The sequence below is a fragment of the Patella vulgata genome, chromosome 2, assembly GCF_932274485.2.
Source record: "Patella vulgata chromosome 2, xgPatVulg1.2, whole genome shotgun sequence".
Lineage (NCBI taxonomy): Eukaryota > Metazoa > Mollusca > Gastropoda > Patellidae > Patella > Patella vulgata.
Genome location: NC_065880.2, coordinates 28,734,329 through 28,756,803, shown reverse-complemented (window position 1 = coordinate 28,756,803; position 22,475 = coordinate 28,734,329). Strand labels below are relative to the sequence as shown.

The window sequence follows — 22,475 nt, the reverse complement described above, 5'->3', positions numbered from 1 at the left end:
AAATTTATCAGTTAATTCTTCCATAGACTTCTTGAGTTGACCTTCACCAACATCACAATATCTGGATTGCGATAATGCAAAATAACGTCGACGTATATCACACCACAATGAATATTTACAATCTACGATACATATAGGGGATATCACATTTCCCCCTTTATTATACACTGATAATGCCCTTACTGGCGTTTGAACAGTACCAAATGCAAAACATTGTTGCACATTGTTTACTTTTGAAACGTCAATTCCCTTTGTGTTTTTTCCAAGTTTCACAGACAAATTCTGTATGTTTCTCAGAATTTTCATCTTTAGCGTCCCTTGAATAAACAGTTAAACCTGTGCTTTAAACACAATTTTAAAATCTTATCTTGTTCTTGAAAGTAATTCTAAGCGGTCATTTCATTTCTGCTTGTGACGTTTAAAATAGCATGTGGATCATGTGTACTTTCGTTTAGTAAGTGCCCGGATGGAACAAGTGCGCCGAAACGGAAGTTGCCTAACATAGCGTTTTAAGCTGAATGTTGAATTTGTAACCGAAAATATATTGCTTTCTCCGAAATTGAATAGGTAAGTCGAATATACCATTGTATCAGTTTAGTAGATTTATGTACTGTTTATCAAAAATTCATTTAAAATTGTTGCTAAACAAGTTAATACATTATTTTATTGGTGGGCGAAAGCCACACCGGGAGGAAAACATGGACAGATAAACGACAACGTGTTCTGATCCGAGTGAATGGCCTACAAAACTAGGTCGGCACTGGACAACATGTTTCCATATATCATTTGTTTATTGTGTTTTCTATTTCCACATGCGTTTGGGTTAAATAACAACAAGTGCGTTTCAAAACTGTCGATACTCTCTTCAAAGGCTTTATTTTACTAAGACTTGTTTTTATTTTTAGACAGACAGTTGTCTGTTGAGTAGACATTATTATTGCCCTATTTCGTCTGGAATGATTGTAGTGATAGCTGTAAGCAAGTATTAAGAAAATGGGTTAAATAGGGGGGCTACTACTTTTCTATGGATGTTATTCATTAATCTTTGAAGATCATGTTCAATTTAAAAAATGAATATATACTGAATTAACATATTTTAATATTTCGAAATAAATAAAATGTCTGTTTTGTCATTAATTTGTAAATAAAAACAAACAAATAAAGATACAGATTTATTTATATCATCAAAATATCCAGTTAAAGGAGCTAAACCATTACCTCAGTATTATCCATAAAATTAGAAATTAAAAAAATGAATTAAATTCAGTATTAGTATTGGTCCATTTCTTCAATCAATATAGATTTTGTTATCTTGCCATTAAGTATGAGATCCTAATATCCAATATTTAACACTTAATGAACATTTTAAAATCAGTACACGAGTCAAATATTTCTATGTTTTCGGACGCCATTTGTAATGAACATAGAAAAACATCCTACGACAATGCAGAAGTAATCGGTAATGGCCGATTCACAAAAAACAAAATGATAAGAAAATGTGTAGAATGGACTAAGCAGGCGCAAGTGACTGCCGTTCAATTTGGACTTTTCACCCCAGTTGCCAGTTTTCAATCTTGCATAGACGTTTTAAAAAATTTAAAGTTAATTATTCTAGAATTAATTTTTTTTTATTATTCATGTCAGCATGCCATAGATGACAGATCAGGATAGGCCTACTCTATAACTCGGAACAGAAATGATCTTTATTTATCAATAATAACCAATATTTTTCGGATCAAAATATTTTAACTTTCGCGTACTTGCAAGTATTTTCAAGTTATGCTTCATAAAAAAACGAATAGGTCATGTACTGGTATAATAAATGAAATATTTTTAATGCATGTTCATCCAGAAAATATATTGATATGTTTGATTTTATGTTTTCAGTTTTGTAACTATATGCCAATGCTATGCCAGCTAGTGCCTCAGATAACATAGTGGGGCTACAAGAGACATTGAGGGCCAACTTGGCTGGGGATGGTCTCGATGAGAATCTAGTTTCATCTGCGAAAAAAGTTCTTCTGCATCAGATAGACTTTAAATTAGCAGAGAAACCACACAGTCTACAGATTGATTCACTAAGGACCAAGTACATTCCATTGAATCCCTCAAAAAGTTATGGAGAAACGTCCATAGCAGAAAAAACTGTTAATGGTGAATATTGCTTTTAAATTGTTATCTTGTACTTAAACCGCTATTGTTGTTTGCATTTTTCAGACAATGCACACCTAATTTGTCATTGAGTTAAATCTACCCGAAAAATTACTTGTATTAATTATTTAGGATTTGATTAAGAAAACAGACACCGGCTTGGATCCAATTGGCCCATCAAATGATTTTTCCTAATAGACTATTTATAGGTGGTGCTGGCTTGTTTATATTGTCTGCAGGAGATGCAGAATGTTCTGAAGTTTTCAGTTCATCATATCTGTAATGTCCTTAAGTAAAAGTTACATGTATTTATGCATTTTTATATAGATCATATTACACTGTAACCGAGGTATCATTTAATCTTGTGTATCTAGTACTAATTTCTTTCACATTTGTTTAATATCAGATCTTTGTTTTAAAATCACCAAAAATCATCTAATTTGTACTTGTGTCCAGTTTAAAACTGACTGATTAATTTTGATAATGAGTGTCCAATTTACAGGTATTTAATTTCCTGACCACTGTCCAAACATCAATCATTATACTACATTAATCAATTGGGTTGTTTATTTTTCAACAGTGATTGAGAAATTAAACACTTGTAAATTGGACACTCATTATCAAAATTAAATGGTCAGCTTTAAACTGGACACAAGTACAAATTAGATGATTTATAGTGATTTTAACCGGGTTTTTTTTACGAATTTTTAAACAAAAATTTGATATTAAACATATATGAAAGAAATATGTGCTAGATACTGAAGATTAAATGATACCCAGGTTACAGTGAGATGTCAGTTCGAGAGTTGTCATTATAGCCTAAATTTAATGTATGTAAATTAAGGTTAAATAAATTGCCACCAAGTAAAAACATGCTGAGTGTCGCATTTCCATGAGTACTGGTAAACTTATTCTTTTCCTTAATTGACAATCATGGAGAATTTTTTATAGAACCTTATCCATGTACATGTAGGTGAAAATCGCTAGTCGTAATTTCCATACATGTACATTATTTTATAACATTGACTTATATTTTTATATAACTTTACTTATTTACATGTCTAAACTGGGAGAGCAATTTTTGACTTTTGTAAATTAAGGACTGCATTTTCTATTCTTTTATTGCATTGTACATGCCATTCAGACAACAAAAGATAAATGAATTTTTAATTAGGAAATTTACTTTTAATATAATGACTTATAATTCTTTCTTATCGTTGAAGCATTATTAGCCTTGATTAGACTGGTAATTCTTACTTTGTTGGTGAAGTATAAGCCTTGATTAGACTAATAATTCTTACCTTGTCGGTAAAATATTGCCTTGAATAGTCTAATAATTCTCATTGAGGTTTTAGTGTTGATTAGCCATGTTCAGTTGTGCACATACTGTACTATAGGAGGCAAACATTTTCCATACATTAGGCAATGCTCATATAAGTGCATGTAGGCAGGTAGGCCAACAAGTTTAATCAAACTTTAAGGCCAACTTTACTTTTTTCAGCTACATGTACCTCAAAACCTGGTTTAAAAATGTCTGTCCGAAGGAGATCTAAATAATAAAAACTCTTTATCACAGGACAAAATAAGCATTGTAGTTGTTGAAAATTTTAACTGTCGTTTTATTCCAGGTAACATGAACACATCTAAAAGTCTTGAAGCTGGAGATGGGCTTCCTAGTCCTAAAGTTGTACTATATCCTCCTGAAAATATTCAGCTAGAATGGAAAAAAGTCCACAAAATTGGTGCTGGTCTTGTAAATATGGGAAATACATGTTTTCTCAACTCGTGTTTACAATGTCTAACTTACACTCCACCATTAGTTAATTATTGTTTAGCTCAGGAACATGCAAACACATGTAAGTATTATTACATGTGTATGTATATTGTTTTTTTTTATATTGTGTCTGAGTGAGTGAAGAAAGGGTAGCTCTGTGAAATCTCCAAATCAAAATTTGAATCATGTCATCTAACAAGAGTAACCAAACCCTATCTTGTGCACTAAGTATAGAAAAAGTCATTTCTTATCAACAACCAAACAATTTACATGTAATCTCTGTTTATTACTTAAAAATTCCATATATTTTATCATTGAATGATAAATATTTTTCACCAAATATTCCTCTGATGGATTCTTGTAAAAGAAAGATCTGAAAACAAATTCATTAGCAGATGATGCCTTTATGACAATCAAAATCCATACATGTAGTTTCAATGTATTTGTATTTGTATAATTCAGGTAAACAGGCTGGCTTCTGTTTGATGTGTGAATTACAAAGACATGTAAGAAGAAGTTATGAAAATGGGGGCCATGCTATCAAACCTCAGTCAATTCTACAAAAACTAAAAAGTAAGTTTGTTAAGCATAAACATTTGTAACTTTTTTGAGCTGTCAAGCCACTTCTGCTCCGGTACCTGTGAGTTTTGTACAGATGTCTTTTTTTCCATTGTTTTTGATGACAGTTACAATACTGTCGGGGCATGAAATTCAAAATGTCAAGTAGATGTACAAGTAAAATAGTTATTTCCAGACATATTACATTGGTCTCAAATTGATATCTGTTTTGGTTTACCCGTCTTCATTAGCCCAGTTCGGAGCAGAACAGTAGGACGTTAAACCCCATTTCATTTCATTTCATTGGTTTTGAGCTTAAATGCCACATTAAACCATCTCAATATATGATTAATAGAAATTATAAGAAAAATGAATAATGAAATCCATAATTTTATTTAGTGATCGCCAAACATATGCACTGGGGAAGACAAGAAGATGCACATGAATTTCTACGCTATGTGATAGATGGATTACAGAAGTCTTGTTTAAATGGTTATGCTAAGTAAGTCATTCTCTATTTTGTTTTTATCATCTCAATTCTTATTTGAGTGGATTCTAGCTTTTTTGTGCAAAATGTCTGTGTTATGCTACGTAAGTCATTCTTCATTTTGTTTTAATGATCTTAATTCTTGTATGAGTGAATTCTAGTATTTTTTTGCAAAATTTCTGTGATTAAGACCATAAATAAGTTAAAGTTTTAGAAAAAATGCAAAAACCCTGTATATTTGTGTACAAATTGTTATCTATAATATATTGAGGAAATATAAAGCCTAATAGTAATTTTAGGCCACACACAAAAAAAAAAATTCTTGTTCTCGGACAATCCTTTGCAAAAAATTGATTTTTTGTTTTTATTTTGTTAAGATCTGGCTATTTTTTCATTTTTAAAAAACACACAAAATTATTATAAATATGAGTAAGATTTTAAAATAACGACCAAATAATTCTGTGACTTCATGTAGATTACTTCTTGGGAAAATGTTTTCAAATTCGCCGATTTTTGATATAGATACTGTACGGAACTCATATAAAGCCTGATAGTAATGTTATTTTAGTGTCTGCGTTTGATTTTGGTATTGGCCAAGAAAGAGCCTCAGGGTTTTCGAATCTGGTTTTCCTTTTCAGTGATGCACGACAAAGAGCCAGGCAAGCCATACTGAGGGATAAAAAACTGTGGTCCACCGGCATATTCAATGGCGTGCAACTTTACTATGCAATATCTGAAATTTCTAATCGTTTCATATTCATTTTGCATGTTCATTAGCCTCATTAGTGCAGGAAAGTAAGAAGTTAAAACCCCATTTCCTTTATACTGGGGGAAACTAAATGTTATGATATTGTCTAATGTATGAATATGTTATATTTTAGATTAGATAAATTTAGTAAGGAAACTACTGTTGTCAATCAGATATTTGGTGGCTTTCTAAGAAGTCAAGGTAATATTTGTTGTATTGTACTTTAACTCAACAGAAGAGAGAATTTTTGGATCGGGGATTCATCACCAAGCCATACTCATCTTGTTGTTATTGTGGGTGACGCTCTTCAAAAAAGTCAATGGCTTCTCCAATTTAATTTCGATCGACACAAAACTGGGCATGCATGTTCATTGATTGACACATTTCGATTTTTGATATTTCAAAATTTCAAGATGACCGTGAAGATGTCATACTCTGTTCTTGGTCCATAGTACACCCCTATGTTATGTTGGTATGATCCAGTCATAGCTGTTTTTAACATTTTAGTGAAATATTTCGAATTTGGATTCAATACAGTATGAACAATAAGCTTATCTGATTTCAGATGTTTTGTGTGCAAATGTGATCTTTTAGGCTATATGTATATAATGTTATATTTTTTTTCAGTGCAATGTATGAAATGCAAGGAGAGATCCAACACATATGATCCATTTATGGATATAAGTCTTGATATTAAGGTAAACACCAATGTTTTTAATACACTGCCTGCAAGTATTTAAGAGAATTCATTTGACTTTCTGAGACATAATATGTTAAAAAAAGATTGAATAATTTTTATATGTCAACATTAAATAAAAGTTCCTCAATTTGGTTTTCCTTTGACAGCAGGGCAAGAGTACCTAGCAAATAACAGTGACCATGAGTTGTTCGGATGAGACAAAAACAAGTTCTCATGTATACATTGGCATGCATATGAAAAAAACAACTTCATGAACAAGGTTTTGATGGTGAGGGGTGTAATACTAATATAGGCTATGCCTATTCCCAACTCCATATTTAGGTAAAAATCTGAATAAGATGTTATTTATAAAAAAAAAACCAAGTTTTTAACATTATTCATTTTTGTTTTCTCTTTCAGAATGTTAATAATTTAGAGAAGGCTTTTGAGAAATATGTTCAACCAGAAACTCTAGATAACGAGAATGCTTATATGTGTCCAAGGTAGGCATATTGTTAGGTTACACAAAAAAATATTCTGGTTATCAGACAATCCTTCCCAAAAGATTGATGCAGGAGAGTGGTTTTTGCTTTTATTCTGCTAAGATCTGGCTATTTTTTCATTTTTATGAAACACGCATAATTATTATAAATTTAATGTCTTTTTAACTCTTAATAAGAAAAACAAAAAATAAAAAAGATTTTGAAATAACGATCGAATGATTCCACAACTTCATCCAGATTTACTCCTTGGAAAACATTTTTCTATTGGTGACCATTATGTGGTATCAATACTGTACTGAGTGTCAAAGCATGGATTTTGCTGGCGATTTTAAATCAAACTCTGCACCCTCGATACTTATGGTCACGGTCATCTCTCTCGCAGTCATAGTTCTCGGGAAAGATAAAATAGTCCACTGGAAAAGTCATTATGAACGTAAAAAAAAACCCAAATTGACAGCAAAATTGTTTCCATCATTGCAGAATAACATATTAACAAATTATCCAATGCTGTCCAGTGATTGTCAGTAGTGTTTCCCATGATTACGTACTTGATAGCTGAATCTAGTGTTCAGTTCCTCTTTTCAAGAAACGTTTTATAGAGTTACTTCCCTTGATTGCGGGGAAATATGAATAAATAAAACCAGAATATTTTTTTGTGTGTGGCCTTATTGCCAGATAAATATTTGAATTAAACTCTTGTGTGTGTTTGTATTTAGTTACATTTGAAAAAATGTCCCCAGGTGATTTATCATCACAAGAAAAGTTTTGCTTAGTCTTTCAAATGTGGTTCATCTATGTACATACTTGCATGCATGTAAAAGAATCGTTGACAGAAATTTGGTGAAGAGTAGGTCAGTTGTGCAGCTGTCCAGGGGTAAATTTCCCCCATAGAACACTGAATAGCATGTGCCGGTCTTCATTAGCCCAGTTCGAATCCCCGGTTGTACGTGACAAGGAGTAGGGTCGCCTGTTTAACCTCGTGGGTTTTCTCCGGGTCCTCCGGTTTCCTCCCACTGCTAAAGACCCCTATGCGCAAGCGAATTATTGAAATAAAATTAAACCATATGTTAGTCCCGAAATGACCTAGTTTGTGTCGAGTGGACGTTAAACCCCATTTCTCTCTCTCTCTCTCATTAGCCCAGTTGGTCCAGAAAATTAGGATGTTAAACCCAATTTCATTTCATATATCAAGTTATTAAAGGGAAATATTTTTGTGTTTTTAATCCTAACTTAATGTATTAACCATTTTGGTCAGCTATTTACACTCCTTTCGCTTTTGAAAGATTGGCTTCATTGTGCTGTCATTGGAAGTGCATCTTTTGCTCTTTTCAAATATGTCATATCTGATTTATTTTAAAACAATATTGCAAGAAGAGTAACTCATAGATAAATTTTTTAAGAGAAATATTCCCGTGGAATTGTTTACTAGTTATGTTTTTATTTGATTATGGTTATAGGTGTAAACATAAAGTTCCAGCTCACAAGAGATTCTCCATTCATAAAGCTCCTAATGTTTTAACAGTACAGCTTAAGAGGTAATTTTATTTTCTCGAGCCTACTTTGTGGCACTGATCCCTAAACTGGAATATGGCAGTCCGTTGATTCAACAAACTTATGTATGCATTGATAGTGTACCATAAAGATATCCATTTATAAAATGTAGGTGGCAATGTGGCTGTCTAGGCACAGTTTTCCCTCTTGCATTCCACAAATATTGTCAACGAGTTGTTAACTCAGACCATTGATATTCGGGTTTGAATAGTTTAAAGATATCCTTGATGGTTAAAGAAATGCCAGTTTGTTCTTTATACACAAATATTGCTCTGTCTCATGAATAACACCAAATTGTGGCTTATTTGACCCTTAAAGATGTATTATGTAAGATTTAGATAAAGAGCTAGTGTGTTTATAACCCAAAAATTTCGGTTTCTTTCATTATTCGCGCATATGGCCCCTGATTGTACTAAAAATCACGTTTTTATCGTGTGGTCACATTTTTTATCTGATTTAAAAAAAAGTTTAAATATATCAACGTTACACACTAATGATGGTTGAGTTCAAATCTTGTGAAAATCAGACCAAAACTGCTTGACAAAATGACTACTACTTGTAAGCAAATAGTGTAAAAGTATGTAATATCAATTTTTTATTCGATCTTGATGAAACTTAAAATATATATTTATATTCCAAAAATCTTGGTTCCTTTCGATATCTGTGGGTATCAGACCGTAACTTGGTTATGACCCCTGATTGTACAAACAATCTCATTTTTTTAGCTTGTTCTCTGTCCATCTCTTCCAAATTGTGGACGTAGCTTACCTTGCAACCGCTGGTTAAATCTCACAGGCGACCTAATCCATTTAAATCTCAGTCATCAGATGATCGAGAGGGTTGATTATAAGCCTGTCATGTGAATAAATGTCCAAATAATAGTTAATATAAAATTTGAAGCCAAAATAAAGACATGCAATAGGCAGATTTAGATCTTGCATAATGCATCTTTAATAAATAAGTTGGCGATATTTTATACTTTAATGGTATTGTTTTCTATTGTAGATTTGATTATAATCGTATGATGGGTAAAATAAGTCGTCATATACAGTTTCCTGGTAAATTAAACTTACGACCATACATGAGTATAAGACAGGTAATTATAGAGTTAATACGTCAATCTAGACAAGTCAAACGTATATGGTAATTATAGAGTTAATACATCATATCTTTATGAATTTTAACCCAGCAGATAAAATATCGATCCTTTGATGTCATATACCAAAACACCTTCTGTTAATTTGATGTGGTTTTTTCATCACCAAATATAGATAATAATAAATACTGTCTAAAGGAATGCTGTATAGTGAGTTACGTATCTTATGAAGACATTCAAGTGTTAACATGACTGGCTTAATGGTTAGATTTGGGCTGAAAAATTACATTTATAAATCTTTGAGTATTAATGAAGGTTGTCAAATAAGCAGTGCAGTGCTTCAAAAATTGAAATCAATCACTTTTAATATCATGTGACAGCCTGTTCAATTTTCCACTAAGTAAACTCAGTGTTCAGTCTGGTTTCCCCATGCCATTGGTGCAGGTTAGATGACCTGACAAGGAAAAATGTCTATTCCTTTGGTAGCATGTTAAAGATCACCAGGGCACAATTGCATGGTGTATGCATCAGTTATTTATTTGTTTATGTTATACAGGGTGATGCTGTGAATTATCAACTATATGGTGTTCTAGTACATTCTGGTTATCATTGTAATTCTGGACATTATTATTGTTTTGTTAAATCAGCAAGTCAAGTGTGGTACTGTATGAATGATTCTATGGTAAGTACAACTTGATTCTATAAATATGATGGAATCTCACTATACACAGAGTTCCAGTATAAAGCTGTGGGGTATCCATGGTTAACAAGTAATGTCTTGAAATTATCATTTTTGTTTTACTTGACAAAACATCATTTAAAACACTGCAAATAGACAAATCCATGTCAAACAAATGACAGGTACATGAGTGATTGTGTCTGTACCTAATTATAGCACTACAATGAAGTCATAGTGTAGCATGTTATTTGTATGATTTGTAAGATAAAGATAGAAAAATTCATTATGTGTGGTAGAAGATCCCATATTATCAATTTTAATTCTTAGAATAACCAGAATTGTAGCTGTCCGGCCTATAAATATTTTAAAATGCTACTCATCACCACCTATCTATTTATATTGGCCTGTCCGTGGTTTATTAATATGGATGTATTTGATTTTCAGGTTGAGCAAGTGGGAGCTGGTCGAGTGTTTAATGCTGAAGCCTATTTATTGTTTTATATTAAAACTCATTGTTATAAACAAAACACACCAACAAAGGTTAGTTGATTAAAGTGTCATTCAATTAAACCTGAGTATTCCTGGGATACTGATTTTAGAAGAAGAAATACATCATTTTCCTTTTGATATGAATGATGTTCCCGTATTCACCATTACCAACATGTTGGAAATCAAAATACGAATTGACCGTAGAATCCTTTCCGTGCAACTTTTTCTTTATAGCACACTTTGTGGTGTACCCAGCCTTCATAGGCCCAGTTAGTGCTTAAAAGTATGACGTTAAACCCCATTTCGTGTCATTTGATATGCCATCAATAATGTCCATAAAAATGGATGTGGAAGGATCGCAGGAATTGGACGAGTGAAAAAGTTGAGTAATACCCTTAGGTACATTTTAGAAAAGAGTCTGAATTGAATGTATCATTCAGGGGGCTTACTGACTGGCTACCTGGACTGTGAATTAAGTAGATGTGAATAATGTGAAATCACAGTGGCAAAAAACAAGGTGTATGACCTGCCACAAGAGAACCCTTGAAGAGCCTGTCTTCATTACCCTGGTTGGTGCAAATTAGTAGTATGTTAACCTCATTTCATTAGCTTTTGTGAGATAAATTAAAAATGGTTTATTTCAGTCATCTTTTATTGGTCCATCAAAACCTGTCATTAACCAATTACAGAAAAACAATTTTAAACAGACGTCTACACCTGCAGGTGAGTTTAAAGTTTTTTTTACTTTTCAAAATTATTATTCTTTTCAAGTATGATGCTCAAAATATGCTGGAGAAAGATCTCATCTTACCTTGTAACCCGGATATCATTTAATCTTCTGTATTTAGGACTAATTTCTTTAGCATATATTTATTATCAAATCTTTGTCAAAAATTCGTAAAAATTATTTAAAATCACCCAAAATCATCTCATTTGTATTTGTGTCCAGTTTAAAGCTGACTGATTAATTTTGATAATGAGTGTTTAATTTCATGACCACTGTTCAATGTTCAAAAATTAATCATTCTACATCAATAATCAATTGAGTTGTTTATTTTTTTAACAGTGATGGAGGAAATTAAACGCTTGTAAATTGAACACTCATTATCAAAATTTAATGGCCAGCTTTACATGATTTTTACGAATTTTTAAACAAAGATTTGATATTGAATGAATGTGAAAGAAATTAGTGCTAAATACACAAGATTAAATAGTACCTGGATTATAATGATCTCATCATTTGGATATAACACTAGCAGTGTTCTTTATCATTAGAATACTGATATCCCCATGAAAATTGGAACTAATAGTCAATGGGTATGAAGCACACCTCGTGTAGCCACCCCTTACTAATAAAACCTGTTGTATATCAGTCTCCAAATGACTTAAAGATTTCCTTTCAAGTGATAAATAAAACAACAAAAATTAGTACAGAAGAATTAAGACACCCACAACAAGAAAACAGACATAACGAAACTTTCATACAAAGCAAATGGGGCCGGTGGATGTTTATAAGTGTCCATTGCACTGCACAGTCCCATGTCTTTAATTGACATAATTTGTAGGCCCTAATTGACAAAAAAAATAAAAATAAATTATTTAAAAAAAATGACAAAAAATTTATATGAAAATGAAATGACAAGTATGTATAAATTATAAGTGATGTGGTTTATATTTTACAGGTCAACCAACTAATGAAGTGGGTGTAGCTGTTTCTAGAAAACCATCCACAATAACAACCTCTAAACCTCTATTTTCACCTGATAGACCTCTCTTCTCTCCAGATAAAATTAAAAATTCCTTTTCTCCATCTCCGTCTATTTTACCTGATAAACACGATAAAGTCTCATTTGGTATCAAACCTCAATATCATAAAGCTCAAGATGAAACGGAGAAACCTAGATTAGTCATGCGTATTAAAAACGGCAAAGTATTCACAAGCGAAACTTCTCCAGAAAACAAAGTAAAGATCTCTAATGGCAGCAAAGTGGAGAAATCTAAGCTTGTGCCATATGGAGATGATTCGGATTCGGACATCGACAACGGTTCAAAAAATGGATCTCAGAAAGAATCTGTGAATAATTTGGCCGAGGTCGGCTTAAAATACAGGGCGTCGACACTATCAGACAATGTTGTTATGGACAGTAGTCTCAACACGACCACATCAGTGCCTGGTAATTCTAAGCTACTAGAAACTGTTAATGCTAAGGAGAAGAGGGACAATGGCAGCGACAAGTTTGACACTTCAACACCTAAAAATAAAGACCTCTTTTTAAAGCTCAATAAACCAAATGGCAAGCATCCCCCGAAAGAGATGGAACTATCTTGTATATCTTCACCAAAAGTGAATGCAACTGATGCCAACTGGCAGGTTCAATTTCACGATTCGGCGCCAAGTCCGTGTTCTAGCAGTAATCATAGCAGCACCAATTCTACATCAGAATGGCATGTCACAGGGAATAAAAATACAGCAAAACACGCAAAACCTGTCGATCGTAACCACTACAATTGGAAAGTAACTGACATTCAGACCAATTCATTGGAAGAAAAAGCCGTCAAGATTACTACAGACGAAAATATCAAGCTGATAAATGGATCCGAGAATTCAGTGTCGGAATCGGTAAAGAAAAAAGATGGCGACGTTAATTGTAATCCTCCGCAAAAGACAGTCAATCATGATGATCCAATAGTGCTAAATAATCTGAAACAAAGTGAGAACATAAGTTGTAATAACAACACTTCTGATTTAACCGATATATCGTTTACAAATGGCGTGTCAAACCCAGGATTTCTCACAGAATCAATTTCAGAAAAAGGTTCCAAACCAGAAACAAGAAAAGAAAACTGCGACAAATTTGAAATGGGTGACCTGCTCTATAACCGAATGCGGGTTGATATTTCGGAGACACAACATTTACTGTCGGAACCCAATTCCCCCCAACATTCTTTCCTCCATAAAAAATCTAAGAAACATAAGAAGCATAAGAAAGAGTACGAGGGCAAATATACAGAACTTAAAAACGAAAGTAGTAGCTCGCAAGACACTCCCGTTGCTAAACACAAGAAGAAAAAACAGAAACACAAAAAATGTAAAGAAGATAAATATGACTCAAGTGAAGAACGAAGGGCAAAGAAAGCCAAGAGAAAATCAGTCGACAGGGAGGACGAGAAAGAAGGGAAGAAAAAACATAAAGCTAACCATGATGAAGACAACGAATATGAATGGGTTGAAAAAACGGTTGATTGTATAGCCAATAAAATGAAAGATACTAAGAAAACAACAGATAGCCATTCTAAGCAGGGTAGGTTAATTCACTTCTTTTTTTTTTGTTGTTGTTACTTGTTAATTCCTTGCAAATTACAATATAGTGAAAGTTGAATCTCTGAATTTATTTGATAAACCTTTTTTAAATCTGATTGAATCCAAGCCAGGAGATTATTTACTTTAATATCTGATTTTTTTAGAATATATAATTTCTGCAGAAGCTTTTTGTGGCTGATCTTTCACAGTAAATGTGAATTCTCGCCTTGATTCCACTAAAGATTATAGCATTATAAAGTTAATTTTGTTTGTTTATGTATTAGTTGAAGCTGTACCGTGGGATTACTATGTTAATGATAATCATCGTAAACATGAGAAAGAAGAAATACCCAAGCCTATTTTTTCAACGTGGGATGGAAGGAAATCTAATTCGGTTGTACACGAGTTAGAGAAATCTTCTATGCATGGTTATGGATCTTCCGGTATGTTAGCTTTAAAATAGATGCATTTGTTGTTTTAACCCAGATGAGTTAATACAGCACTGGTTTTAACTATCTATTGCAGTGGTTTCCAATTCTTTTTTGCCATGGAATCCTTTGATGTTAATTATAAAAATGTGTAACCACCTACCTATATTTAAGAATATTAAATGGTGAGGATACAGAGAAAACTTAAAAAATAGATTTAAAAACTTGAATATAAAGCAAGTACCTTCTGCTTCATGGACCCCAGAATCCTCTGGAAATTTGGATTATTTTTGGATAATTGGATTTTTTATATTTAAATTTTATTCCATGGAACCCCTGAATTTTTTTTAAAGAACTCTGAGGTTCAGGGAAACAAACTTTGGGAATCACTGATCTATAGTTTGCCAAATCTTTCATGATCACCTTATACCACTTCACACATCTAACAATATTTGGTTGTACTTTTTACAACACTTACGGGTTAATTTCTCACTACAACAGACTTAATGTCAAATTGTTACTAGTGTTTGGATGATATATTGTTGAATCGATGCATCGTGATTTTCCGTCTCGCAATTCTCAATATTAAATCACAAGATGTTGAATAATTTCTTCATGATGCCTTTTTGTGGTTTTTGCGGAAATTTGGGCTTTGAGTCAATTCTATGACTTAATTAAAAGTTAAACACTACAGTAGTCTGAACATGTTTGCTATAAATAGCCCGACCATCAGCACTTTTGTTTGCTGTTCATTTGATATGTCAGAAATCAATGTTTTGGTACATTTTCGGTTCAGTATTGACTTTTAAACTTGATTATTGTGGTATACAGTTAATACGTTTAAATACATAGTTTACCGGACAATATAATTATGAAGAGTGTAGATGTTGTAGATATAGAAGAAAGTTGCTCCTGTAATAATTAATAAACCATGGTCCTGTATACACAATGGTGGGCATGTAAAACATCCCCTTCGCAGTTGGAATTCTATATAAGAGTAGGCCGTAGTGTGGCTGTCCAGGCAAAATTACCCTCATAGCACACTGTATGGCATATGCCCATCTTAATTAGCCCATTTGGAGCAGATCAGTAGGACGTTAAACCCCATTTCGTTGATTTTCATTTCATTTTCTCAAGATACATGTAACAGACCCTCAAGCTACATATGTAAATACAAATCAAATGCTACTCTATGGTGGGGGAAAAATCATCATTATTCCTCTTGGTGAATTAAAGTAAGATATTAAAACTGATTTGATTTGATTTATAACTATATTTACTATATTTTGCAGTCTTATCATGGGATGGTAGTAGGAGTAAGGTAGATATAGATGTTGATAAAGATCGATATAAACGTCGAGATAGAAATGATGAATATGATGAAGAATATGATATAGGAAAGGTCAGTCTAAATCTAGTCTGATTCTCTTCATTTCTTCTCTATTAACAATCAGTAAATATCTACACAACACACAATTCTATGCAATACAGATACAAAGTTGTTTATATTAAAGTCTTGATGTGTCATTTTAGTGCAATAGGACTCGCTTGCAAACTACAAAGTTTAATCTCTAATTGGAATATCGGTCCAAAAATGGTTCAGTTCCCTTCAGTATTTACAAAGTTATGATAAGTGACATTTCATCAACCTATGCTGCTCTAGTTGTTGTTTACATGTATGATAAAGTCACATTATTTTGTTATTGTATTATTGATTGATAAAGACTAGAAAATCTTAGTTGAAACATGTAATACACAGGAATTGTGTCCTATGTATTCCCAGTACAATTTCTAAATGCCACATAAATATTTTGATTTACTGTTATCTGTTATTTTAATACTGGTAATATTACTGTTTTTAAATGCCATTGAAACACTCAACTGATAATGATATTAATCTTTAATGTGTTCACAGTTAAACTAACCCTGTAATATTGCCTGATCACATTCACTACATGTGATCACTTTTAATGTGCAGTTTAATTGGGTGTTCAGAATTTTTCTGCAGAGTTCTAAATGACTGATTTTAAGCTTAATATAATTCAAGCAATGGTTACAAGCCATAGTTTAATCATCCAATGAATAACTCTTGTTCTGTAAATTAATATAATACTTTCTTGAAAACAGAAATGAAGAACACTCTACCATTGTTGAAAAGATTGTTAACATTTCATGAAGCAATCTTGCTAAACCTACATGGGCAAATCATACTATTCCTGTGTTGCCCAGGAAGTTCATCAGGATTTTTCCTGCATGAGTCACCCCCATCAGTGGTGCTGGACAGGGACGAAAATCCTGGGTGGCTGAATAGTCTAATGCATGCGCTTTTGACCAATCGGTCTGTCATTGAGTCGGGGGGTTGGATGGCTGAATGGTTAGCGTGCGCGCGCTGTATCATACAGTCTGTCATTGAGTCGACTGGCGTGGTATCGAATCCCCGGTTGTACGTGGCAAGGAGTAGGGTCGCCTGTCCAATCTCGTGGGTTTTCTCCGGGTCCTCCGGTTTCCTCCCACTGCTAAAGACCCCTACGCGCAAGCGATTAATTTAAATAAAATTAAACCATATGTTAGTCCCGAAATGACCTAGTTTGTGTCGAGTGGACGTTAAACCCCATTTCTCTCTCTCTCTCTGTCATTGAGTCAAGGGGAATTGTAACAAGGAGTAGGGTCATCTGTCCATAAATTTTATTCTTTTTCTCTCGGTTCTACAATTTGCTCCCACTGCTAAAGGCACTAATGTGCAAGCGATTTATTGCAATAAAATTGAACCATATGTTAGTTCTGAAATGACCTATCTAGTTTGTGCCCAGTGGACGTTGAACCCCATCTTTTTTTTTTTATTGTCTGCAATATAACTACTTTACATGTAGAAACCAGTGTTAAATCACCAGCTACAACCACGACCATTATCAATGAACTATATAATAAATTTTATATTTTTATTTATAATTACAGGTGAAGAAAGTAAAAACAAAACATGAGGAACAACCACTTGGATATAATCCTTTCCAAAAAACACAGGATTATAGAAATAAAAAGGTTAGTTTTGAGTTTTGATCTTCTAGTTTTCTAACCATGAAGTTAGAAGGTTCAAGACTTCGAGTGGTTCTCGGTAGACTCTCGAATAGACTGTCCCTGGTTCCAATCCTGACATAGGTGGAAAAAACCTTCTGCATTTTTATCAAGCCTGGTCATAACTCTTCATGGGTGGTTCTGGCGCGAGACAAAACAATGTGCTTATTTTTACAGAAATCGAGGGTCAACCTGGTTATACATTTGAATTTTTACAAAATAATGAACTAAAACCAAGTTTGTAATGTGGTATTTTAAAAATTACTGATAAAAGATAAACGTGTGCCAGACCAAATGACAGGCACTGAAGTTTTGTACCTGACAAGTCTGAATTTGTGCCAGACAATGTCTTATGTTCAGGCTTGGGCAAGTTATAAAAATCATGGAAATTGTGTTTTACTATTATTGCTTACATTGACCGAGAAAGTTCATCGCGATTTCAGGCCTTGTTCCCGCTTGTCAGTTGTGCAGTATGGATGGGACGAAAAACCGAAGTCCTTTGCACACATTGGTATGCATATAAAAGATCCCTTGGCAGTTGGAATTCAATACTAGGGCAAAGTTTTCCTCATAGCACATGCCTGTCTTCATTAGCCCAGTCGGAGCAAAACAGTAGGACGTTAAGCCCCATTTCATTTCATTATTGCATATAACATAGTTTTCATTGCTCATTGTTTTGATTTCAGCCAAATGGAACAAGTTCACATGATTCTCACAGAAAACCATGGAAGTCTCACAGTTTCCATGGTAAATCATCGTATAGCAGAAATACTAATGGTAACCATAACAACCACTATCGTAATGACAATGGTGGTTATCGTGGTCATGACAAACATCACAGCAGGCATTAATAAAAGACACAATTTTGCTGTTTGTGAATATGTTTATTTATATAATTGTACAGAAATGGATTATGATATATTATTATTAGAGGGATTATAGATTATTAATCATGTTTTTGTCTGTGATTGTAATAAATAGACTGAATTTATGTTTGATTTCTAGCTGATTTAGCTCTAATTTAATAAATAAGTACATTTATATTAAGAAATGTATATAAGCCAGTGTTAAGATGTTCTTATCAGCTTATAGCCATCCATTCACTACTATCTATGTGAGTTCTAGCTGGCCAATGACACAGATAAGAGTTCTCGTTTCAGTGATATTTGCCAGACTGGAGAACTTGCCACCTATCAGTTAAGTTACATGATCTAAAATTACAATGTCAAAGAATTCAACCTTAAAACTTAATAGATAGTTAAATTTATAGTTTTTATGTGTATTTTTTATAATGCTAAAAAGTGAAAGCTTTGATTCAGACCCCAGGTAAGATATCGGGGATGGTCATTTGTCCGTTTGTCAATTGTCCCTGTTTGTGAGATTGATAGAATTCTATTTAACCGATTAAGCAACCAACCTGGAAGTGAAACCAAAAAAGTGTCCCACAGTCAGTGCTAAACCTGATTGATTTAGGTCAAAAGTTAATACTTATCTTTATAGTTTGCCTGCAGCACATTAAATTTAAAGACTACTGAATGCAAAATACACAAATTGACCATTAGCTGTACTCCTGAATGTTTTTAGATAAAATGTGTTCAGATATCTGTTGTATATAACTGACAATATCAGTTTCTGTGTAGACAATAATCTGTCCTTATCTTTCAGAAGGGATAACAAGATTATGATGAAACAAGCTTATTTCTTTAGCACTTGGACATTCTGAAACCTCCCTATCTAGAGCTCCTTAGACCACCTCAAACCATTTGACTTGCATGAACAACTGTGGTTCCCCCAAGAACCAATCCAATAAAAGAGAGAGAGAGAAATGTGATTTAACATCCACTCTACACAAACTAGGTCATTTCGGGACTAACATATGTTTTAATTATATTTCAACAATTTGCTTGCGTATACGGATTTTTAGCAGTGGGAGGACCTGAGGAAAACCCACGAGGTTGAACAGGGGACCCTACTCCTTGTCACGTACAACCGGGGATTCGAAACCACGCTAGTTGACTCAATGACAGGCCTTATGATACAACGCGCTCGTGCTAACCATTCGGCCATCCCACCCCCCACCAATCCAATAAAAGGTCTTAAAATTTGATGCGATCTAAGAAACAGTAGATTTGGTCGGTTTCGAGCTGTTCAGAGATATAACTATATATTGTCTTCAAGAAACTGGGGTAGTCAGTATTTACATGTACCGAGTGCTATATGGTGAAATGAATTCATGATTTAGGGTTCGTAATTTGGTTTAATCATATAGCACTTGGACCGGTAGAAACTACTACTCCCTCTTGTGCCACAATTAACTAAGTCAAGTAAATAACAGTGAAATATTTTAGGACCGTACATTAGTTCTGTTCTTTGATCAGGTGATTCAGGGAGCTGTAGTTTGAGGCAGTTTTGAAAATGATCCACAAAACTCATTGTAAAAAAAGATCCTTTTTCCTATTTTTTTTTCAAGGAACTGAAATAGTCATTATTTACAGGTACTAGGTCCTAAAGGGTTAACCTGTTATGATTTGTACCATCTATTGGATTAAGAAGTTAACATTAAAATGGTTCTATTTCAAAATGTATACATTATACAAGTAGAATTGATCTAGTGTTTTCTGTTTTTCTGTAGCTTAATTGCAAGTCTAGAATGTCCTGTATGACACAGAATCATGTTTTCATAGTTTTGTCAGTCCCATTGTTATTATAAAAACATGGCGATCATTGCTGAGCTGTTGTAATCGGTGAAAATATGCGTTTATTCAACTGATTGTAGAACGGTTAATATCCACGATATTGTAAACAAATTCAAAAGCACAAACAGATCTATGCATGGACATGAGTATGTGTTTATATTTTGTTACTGCTTTGCGTAATTATGTCATTTTTGTGCCACCATTCTTGATACCCCTTTTGGAATAATTTGTAGATTTATTGTACAGTATTTAAATCATTCTCTCCCACATTTAATAGAAATATACCACATGTTAGTCTCACAATATAACCTACTTTGTATTGTGTGGACTTAAACCCCAATTAAGGAATTATATTTTGTATACAATTTTTATCCCAATTGGAAATTGGATAGCAGCATACATTTGTAAACTGTCGCTGTATATGCATGCATGTGTATCTATGACAAAGCCTCTACAGAGTTTTTGTTCATACCTTAGATGTAGTTTTTATCATTCAGTACAAACCAGTGAGAGGCTTGGGATGTTTCAGGCTCCATGCGGAGTATACTGCACAGGCCCTCTAAATCAGATAGCTTTTCAATCTAACTGAAAATGAAAAAAATTAGTTAGGACCTCGATGATAAATTTCTGTTAAACATAGATCATTGCCTGGCTTGTATATAAATGATTTGAGAATTACAATTATTTTTTATAAACACAGTCAATTAAATATGGCGTTTGAAAGTAATGTGATTGATAGAATAAATATAATGGTTTTGTTTAATTACATTGATCGAATATATATTCCCTGTTTCATTTATACTGGTATCTTGGGGTTTTATTTTTTTGTTGATAAATCTATACTTTGAAATCTAAACAAAAATCCTTTTATAAATATTTACAATTTCCCTTCGGTATCAATCATTACAAAATGTATACAATTTCAATCATATACGTATGTCCTCACAGCCTGGCTGTGATATTGATTAGCTGAAAAACTGTTAGAAATTAGAATAAATACAGTTAAATGTCTAGGACTTATGAACTTGGGATAATGCTAAGAGATATCTCATTCTTTGATGAAAAATATCTTGCTAATCCTAGGTAAACAAAATAAGTGAAAAATTGACCACCTGGCAAAATTTGGAAGTGAAAGTCCTGGCATACATGTACATACATCAGTAATTTGAACCTGACAAACCTAGATTTCCACTTATCATTAATTTTGTATTTTGCCATCAATAAGCACAATATTTTGATGGTCCTTTATTAGTAAATTCATGTGTCTTTATTCTATTGCTTTTTTTTCCTATATATTTACTATTTTGCTTGCACACAATCGTGCTATTTGAAATTGTGTTAAAGAAATGAAAATTATGAAAATTTGATCAGAAATTTAAACTAGAACATATATATTCCTTGACTTCTACTATATTAATAATGAAAAATAAACCATATTTTTTGGCATTTTATTTTCTTTGGTTGACACTATTGTAATAATGACGTGCCATAAAACTCCATTTCATTTCATTTCTATTGTAATAAATGAAATGAAATGGGGGTTAATGTCCTACTTTTCTGCACCAACCCAGACTAAAGAAGAGTTGCAAAAATTGTTTTAACCAATCACAGTAGAGAAAGCTAGACTTCAAAGAGGAGACTTGATTTATAAGAATGTACTAGATCCTCATGTACTAGACATCTAACAGCTGTTTGTTTAAAAGTTTCATAGTGAGCACATGCAATTAATGGAAAGTTTACCACAATATATATGTGCTTGAGCTTGTCACTTGTAGCATCGGCAATTCGGCACAAAGGCCTCAGTTCATGCTGAACAAATAAATTGAATACAGTTGAGGGTGAAATACACTTTAGAATGTTTTCATGGATGGCCAGTGAGAAAGATTATGCAGTATATATTTAGATATCTACTTTCTCATTCTATTTTAAAACTTAAATTGTTTTATATTTGTATTTTGAAATAACTTATATGTGTTCTAAAGCCATTCTATTTCATATAAATGAAATAATAAAAGTTGTTATGCTTTCTTTAATTGTGTAACTATGTAAATTATTGGTGATAATTATGTTATCAATATTGTATGGTAGAATTTGTCATGTTATTTTATTATTTTGTTATTATATGTTAAGATAGAACTGAATATGGTGTCTTTTTTCCTATATTTGCTTCATATTTGTACATAAAAAAATTATTGTTAAATTTTTGTGCGTGCAAGAATTCAAGTAAATGAGAATACAACTGTACAAAAGATAATAGTTGTTA

General features: G+C 32.9%; 1 protein-coding gene across 1 annotated transcript; it reads left to right on the top strand.

The window, feature by feature from the left end:
• The first annotated feature begins 479 nt into the window (after positions 1-479).
• Positions 480-22,452, top strand: LOC126812018 (ubiquitin carboxyl-terminal hydrolase 36). Its single transcript, XM_050538173.2, has 18 exons — positions 480-567; positions 1,888-2,154; positions 3,780-4,007; positions 4,388-4,498; positions 4,883-4,985; positions 5,852-5,919; positions 6,346-6,416; positions 6,818-6,900; positions 8,358-8,435; positions 9,457-9,547; positions 10,104-10,229; positions 10,671-10,766; positions 11,360-11,438; positions 12,398-14,017; positions 14,301-14,459; positions 15,737-15,846; positions 17,400-17,483; positions 18,203-22,452. Exons 2-18 carry the CDS (start codon positions 1,911-1,913, stop codon positions 18,365-18,367), a joined length of 3,516 nt encoding a protein of 1,171 aa, XP_050394130.1. The 5' UTR covers positions 480-567; positions 1,888-1,910; the 3' UTR covers positions 18,368-22,452.
• The last annotated feature ends 23 nt before the right edge of the window (positions 22,453-22,475 follow it).